This window comes from Nannospalax galili, unplaced genomic scaffold, assembly GCF_000622305.1.
Source record: "Nannospalax galili isolate Female #2095 unplaced genomic scaffold, S.galili_v1.0 scaffold86, whole genome shotgun sequence".
NCBI classification, from domain to species: domain Eukaryota; kingdom Metazoa; phylum Chordata; class Mammalia; order Rodentia; family Spalacidae; genus Nannospalax; species Nannospalax galili.
In genome coordinates, this window is record NW_008354174.1 from 673,325 (window position 1) to 680,158 (window position 6,834).

At 39.4% G+C, this 6,834-nt stretch overlaps 1 protein-coding gene across 2 annotated transcripts; it reads right to left on the reverse strand.

Annotated features, from left to right (window-relative positions):
- Positions 1 to 1,619: 1,619 nt before the first annotated feature.
- Ranbp6 (RAN binding protein 6) lies at positions 1,620 to 6,153 on the reverse strand. 2 transcript variants are annotated; one of them, XM_017802742.2, is made up of 2 exons: positions 5,986 to 6,153; positions 4,656 to 4,870 (listed from the first exon to the last, which is right to left on the reverse strand). In XM_017802742.2, the coding sequence occupies exons 1-2, from the start codon at positions 6,119 to 6,121 to the stop codon at positions 4,800 to 4,802; spliced, it is 207 nt and encodes a 68-aa protein (XP_017658231.1). In that variant the 5' UTR covers positions 6,122 to 6,153; the 3' UTR covers positions 4,656 to 4,799. The 2 variants fall into 2 exon arrangements, with proteins under 2 accessions (XP_008849420.1, XP_017658231.1); XM_008851198.3 differs by having other exon boundaries at positions 1,620 to 6,153.
- Positions 6,154 to 6,834: the final 681 nt, after the last annotated feature.

Consider the following 6,834-nt stretch of genomic DNA (forward strand, 5'->3'; position numbering starts at 1 on the left):
AATCTCCAAATTCTTGTTCCCGTTAACAATTCATGTTTTGAAAGCGAAATCTGTTTTCTTTTGAAATGTTAAAAACATCTAGACTCTTGAGTTTGGCTAAGAATAAAGACAATGCAATCTCACTAAAGTCTCCAGATATTTCTCTTCTGAACTATACAGCTTGTCACTGGTGTGGTTTTACAATCTCACTACATATTTTCAACTAAAAAGTGGACTCACCGTTCACATTAATTTACATGTTTAAAATGGGAATTAATGAGTCCATAAAATAGATGTAACTCTTACCTCATACACAGAATACTCTTCGTAGACTCACGTGCTTCTTGAGCCTTGCAATTAAGCAAAAAACCAAAACTATAGAAATGCATTTAGAAGTAAAATTTGTAACTAAATAGTTGATCTTCCAAATTGTTAACTTCTGTATTAGTAAGGCCTTTACAAGACTGATAAAATTCAATACTCCAAAGCATTTTGGGGGGTTTAGTAAGTTAAATATCAGTTGTAGGTAAAATACTGAAATGGGAACACAAGTTTTTAGAGTACTCTCCTAAATACATGCACAGGCATGCACATATGTACATGCATATACTCATCTGGTATTCAAAGTCTCCTCTCATGGTATCAGACATACTTCAGCTTAAGAGGAAAAAAGGTAGAGACCAATCCTACTTCAGAGACTGGCAAACACATCTGACTGGACAGCCCTCTCTTCCTTTGACAAAACCCAACAATCTGGTGCCTACCATACTCAAGCAACACTCCCCTTCTTAGCCACCAGACCTATTTCATAATAGGTCTCATATAATAGCTTCCATTTATTGAACCCCGTGCTGCTAAATACTCTATATTCTCTATTATCTAACTTGATTCTCACAAAAACCATCTTAGTTAGTTACTATCCTTATCTTACAAATGGGGAAACTAACAGAAAGTAGTTTGCCAAAATTAAAACTTAGGTCTGTCTTACTTCAAAACTCCAAGTACCTAATTCCAAACCATTTGGCAGAGTTTCACAAGAGTAGGGAGTTGAAAAAAACTATTAAAGATTTCTTAAGGTATATAAGAGTGAAAGGAACCTCAACTCTAGTTCAAGAAAAGGCCAAGATAACCCACTTTTTTATACGAGGAATACATCTAGGGCTGGAGAGATGAGGATATGGGTTTGATTCCCAGCATCCACATGGTGACTAACTCCTGTTCCAGGGGGATACAACATTCTCTTGTGGTTTCCACAGTTATTGCATGACACAGGTGCACTTACAAACATGCAGACAACACGTTTACTCATACACATAAAATTTTTTTTAAAGAAATGCTTTTTTGGGTCTTTATATTTTTTGTTGGGAAATTATAGATAACTGAAAGGTTGCCACTTTAATCCCACTATCAAAGAAACTATTACTTGAAGGTAGTTTTTTTTTTTTTCCTGCTTATCTTAAATACATGTATAACCACACTCTATTTCAAATTCTTAACTTTCTCCCCTCCCTTCATTAGTAATAAGTAACTGTACAGTGGAAAGAACTGCAAATCTAAAACCCAACTTCATGTTAAATTGGGAAGCTTCCAATATAAACCAAATTCTAAACTATAAAAAAGAACACAGTGGAGGTACAATAGACAGCAATAACACTGACAATTTATTGAGCACCTACTAGGTCTTAAATATTTGATACTTTACAAACATAGCACTAACAAGAGGCTCAGGAAATCACAACAGACATACTTGTTTGTAAGTTTGAATGGAAGTTTTTTTCTACCCAACACAAAACCTTGAACATTGAAGACATTACATTTAATTGACCCTAAATTCACAGAGCTGCTTCTTAATGCACATATACTGATACGTAACTAGTCTTGAAGCTGTCTTTATAATGTTTAAAGTTTGTTACACTGCTACTATAGAATCTGTTAGGAACTGCTTCAAAATAGAAATCTATTTAACCCCTATTCTGAATAAAGGCTTCTCTTTGTCAAGCTGTTTGGCAGGGGGAAAATGACATACTTACACAAAGCAGTAGTCTGCTGAAACACATAACAATAACTTACTCCCCAAAATACTACTATTCGTCAAGCTCTATGGTATAGTACGCTACATGCTTTCAATGTTAGATGTACCAATACTTTGTCCTCAGTAACCATGAAACTTTCAGTTCTCGATACATTTTTTTTAATAAAGATCAATTTGGTTAAGGAGATTTAAACCTTCTTGTAACTCTTAGTTGGACACCTTGGGAACTGGAATTTAGGTATGTCCCAACCAGTTCTCAGTTCTATACAAAAAGGTTCATGTATGCTTTAGAAAAACCCTCCTATACCCACTGCAATATCTTTAGGCTGTGTTCTAGCATTTTTCCATTACTGTAACAATCAGTATTATCACAGACGAATTAGCCTGCCACTGATTTCTTCACCCTCAATTCCAGAAATGTTTGTCCTGGAAACTTTCCTAACTTTGTGATCTCTTAGCATCTTGTGATAGTCACATGACATCTTGGCACCAAGTATACTTGTTCAGCATCAACAGTTCAAATAGCAACAGTTTAAATATGTCACACCAAATAGGAGAAAGGTGACAACACTCTAAGACAACTGGAAGCACAAGTTACAACTACAGTTTAAGAGATGACACATGCAAAATAAAGAGAAGACTGTAACACTGGCTAATCTTGGAGAAACATGGGGAAGAAACACAAACTGCTTAGCAGAGAGAAAATAGTTCTACTATTATGATGGAATCCACTCACAACACTTTTTGTAGTTACTTTTATGAGAGATGACATTCAAGTGATATTAAAGTGCTTCAAGCAAAATTTAGTAATTCCTGTAAGGCTTCCTGCTGTTCTTCATCCAGGTGGGATATGCATTCCAACCATAATTCTTCAGAAGTCTTTATCTGACGAACAACATTAGCTAGGCGTTTGGCACAAGGATCTTTATAGTTAATAGTCTCGTTAATCTTTCCTTCTGCGATTATACTGATTATTTTGGGAAGATTGGAATTATTTGGACCAATTACAACTGGGTGGTTACTTTCAATTAAGTCACAGAGGAAACTTAAAGTCTGAATAGCTTCCTCTTTATCTTCATGCAGTGGAAGCCATGATAACCAGTGAGGAAGAACTTCATCTACATTTACACAGTTAGGCTTAAACTTCAAAATCTTTCCTATAGCTGAGATACAGTTCTCTGTAGCAATGACATTTTTTTTGGTTTTGGAGTTTGCACACTTAATGACTTTAACCAGCAGTGGAACAGCTTCTGAACATAAAGAACGATAATCATCTCCACCAAACTGTGCCATAACACCCAGTCCATAAGCAGCAGCTTGCCTGACTTCAGGGTTGTTATCCCGCATATTGAGTAGCATGGGCCACCGAAAATACTCAACATATTTAAATGAGGTTGGACTGCAGTGCTCTATAATATCATCAAAGATGCACAATCCCCACTGTCTGTCTGGCCATGGCCTACTTGAACAAATTAGATTTACAATTAACGGAAGTAGCTGTTCAAACCATGGCAGAATCCTTTCCTTATAAGTACTAAATAATGAGTGCAAAATATCTGATACTTTGGTCAGAATATAAACATCACATTCATCCTCATCTTGTAGGGACATTTCAACCTGTTGGTCGTAATTTTCTTCTTGCCTTTTAACTTGCCGTATTTCTTGGTTTTTAAAGTGCCCTTCGAGTTTTGTCTTCAAAATTCCTCCCAGTTCTTCCAAGTGTTCATCATTAAGGCACCCATCTCCCATGACCTCAATGGACTTTGCAAAAGAATTCATTATTTCTGAGAGCACATCTGTATCGGGTTCAGTCCCAATAGCCTTGATTAAGGGATCACATATAAACTGCCACAGCTGTGAAAGATACTCTGGACCACGGATTTTTGCACATTCCAAGAGAAAAGGCATGGCCTCTGCAGCTGCCACTCGAACATTGTCATGAAAGTAAAATTTCAGCAAAGGCACCATCAGCTTCACAACTTGTTCAGTATATTCCACAAATCCTTCTCTTAGTTCCTTAGCATAGTAAACCAACATCTGGCAAGCAGTTGCTTTGGCTTCAAGTCCTGAAGTTTTAATTCCAAAACTTTGCTGGTCTCCAAGATTTACGAACTGCCAGCCATCATCATCACTCATGTTCTCCACATCTTGTGTGTCTAAGAGAGCAACATCAGGTTTAGCTGATGCAGTCTTAATAAGAGGCTCAATAACCAGTGGAAGATACTGTTGAAAATCTTTTCCAAGAATTTTGCACATTCTAGCCCATGCTGAAACCATATAAGAGGTCTGAGGGTCATCATCTTCCATATTATTTAAGTCTTCTTGAGTCTTCAACAATAAATGCATCACATTTGATGCATCTTGCATAAATTTTGCCTTCCCAACAGCAAGACCAACATGGCTAATGCACTCAATTGTTTTTCCTCGCAGAACCTTGAGTTCCTTTTGAACAGCAAGCTCAACAACATGCTTGAGTGAGGGCATAAATATATCATAATAGGGAACAAAGCTTTCTTCTATTGTATCTGCAACTGAGGCAATGGTTGTCACAAGTTGCTCTAAGGCCAACTTAGTTCCATTCCGAATCAGCTCCTGAAGTTTAATCACCAAGATGGAATGTAGACTTTTCACCATATTATCCAAATATAGAACTAGCAATGGTTTAGGACAGTCTTCAATAAAAATAATCAGAGCAGAAGCTGCATGAGATTGCACACGCTGATTACCTTGATTTTCCATGGTGCGTAACAATGCTGTAATCACTAGTTCATGGAATTTCTTTTGGAAATTAGGTGCAAAGTCTGTAGCCATCTGTCCAAGTGTAGTACAGGCTGCAGCCCTCACCCTTGGATGAGGATCCTGAAGAAAAAGCAAAACTGAGTTGACAGTTTCATCTAGAATTGGTTCCATTTGCTGATGGCAACCTTCTCCGATGGCAGACAAAGCCATTAATCCAGCATGTCGACATTTCCAGTCAGGGCTCTGAAGCATTTGCATGATAGGCTCCTTGGTCATCGGTAAAACAACTTTTCCACCAAGCCCACAGGCCAGTCTGTCTAGTGCACTCTCAGCAGCAACTGCATTGCTGTCAAAATCATCTTCTTCCATTTCATCAGCATTTACCCAGTCCTCATCATCTTGCAGATCAACCATCATTGCTAATATATGAGGAACTGCTTGTGCAATAATGTTTGTATATCTCTTCAACATTGGCGTTGCAGTTTCAGATAGGGTCACTATTACTTCCAGAGCTAGCTGTCGTTGTAGATTACTTAGCCTAGAGTCTCCACATAACTTCAGGCTTAACTGCAGAGTGTCTTCTAAATAGGGACCCAAGTACTTAGGTACAGTATCTGCAATCTCAACAAGGGATTCTAGCACAGAATCATCATCTTGGTAGCATGAATCATTCACAGCCTGCAAGATCCCAGGAAGCAAGTCTGCAAAGTCTTTAAAAAGAGCAATGTTGTTTTCATTAGCAAGTACAAATGCAGCTGCAGCTCTGGCGGATAATGTCCTGATTGCTGGATGCTCTTGATCTTGAATACACTGGTCCAATAATCTTTTGATGATATCCAAATCGTGGCGATCTTGGTTCCCCAAAATCCCAGGAAAGTGCCAGAATACATGAAGTGCAACTTCCCACAGAACCACATTTTTGGAGTGAATCGAATCAATAAGGAATTTCAGACCTTCTGGCCAGTGGTTAGTGCCATCCTCATCTATCAAATTCCTGGCCAGCACCGCAAAAATATCACAAAGCTTTTTCCTCATGCTAGCATGTGTTTCTAACTTAACAGCCAGTATCAGTTCAATCTTGACATCCCTCTGCACTTCAGAAGGCAGATTTGGATAGACCTCCTCAAACCCAGAGGACAAAAGCCGTCGTAGCAGTGCGGCAGCCATTTGTCTCACCTCATAACCTGCTCTTCTGTTTCGGACGGCGTCTAAGAGGAATGTGGTCTTACACAGACCTGGGATGTTCTCATAGACTTCCTCTGCTTGTCTCCGCACCATACAGCTTGGATTGATCAGGTTCTTCAGAAGCTGGTAAAACTCTTGTTTTTCCGACACGGTCACCGGCACCGCTGCAGACCCGGTCGCCGCCATCGCGCCCTGTCAAAGCTACCGCGACTGGAAGGAAGGAGGGAGTCTGCGGCTCGAAGCAGTGACGTCAGCGATGCGACGCCAGGGATGGGCGGGGTGCTCCCGGCTGCGCTGGGCGAGGCTGGCATCCCAGCGGAGGGAAAAGGCTGCAGGGTAGGAGCCGTGTCCTTGGGCTTTTCTGTCAGGCGTGCACCTGCAAAGGGGCGAGGAGACAGAGAAATCCGTCCCCTAAGACCACATATTGTATGGTTCGGATTTTTACGGACGCTCTTGAATGAGCAAATCTATGCGCACCTTAATTAGCGGTTGCTAAGGGTTGTGAGAGAGGGGGAAATGGAGCTTAACCGCTGTCAGGGCATTTCTTTAAAATTGCTAATGAAAATGTTCTCTAGTTGATTGTGGTAACGGTTCGCATAATGCCCAGCCGCTATAATAAGAACTGTTAAGCTGTACAATTTAAATTAGTAAATTGTGTGCTATATGAATATCACAATAAAGCTGTTTGTAAATTAAGCTCAATTAGAAGTGTAGCAGCAATGATATTTTCCCCGCTACCACATCTAGAGCAGTAGAAAGTGGCGCTCAAACTCGGAAGTGCATCAGAAATTACATGTCCTGTGGATTATAATAGAGAATGGGAAAGATAATTGAATAAAATACTCTGAAAAGTAACCTGTGGTAATCGTAAAACTACTTGAACGCTTGTCTTCTGTCGA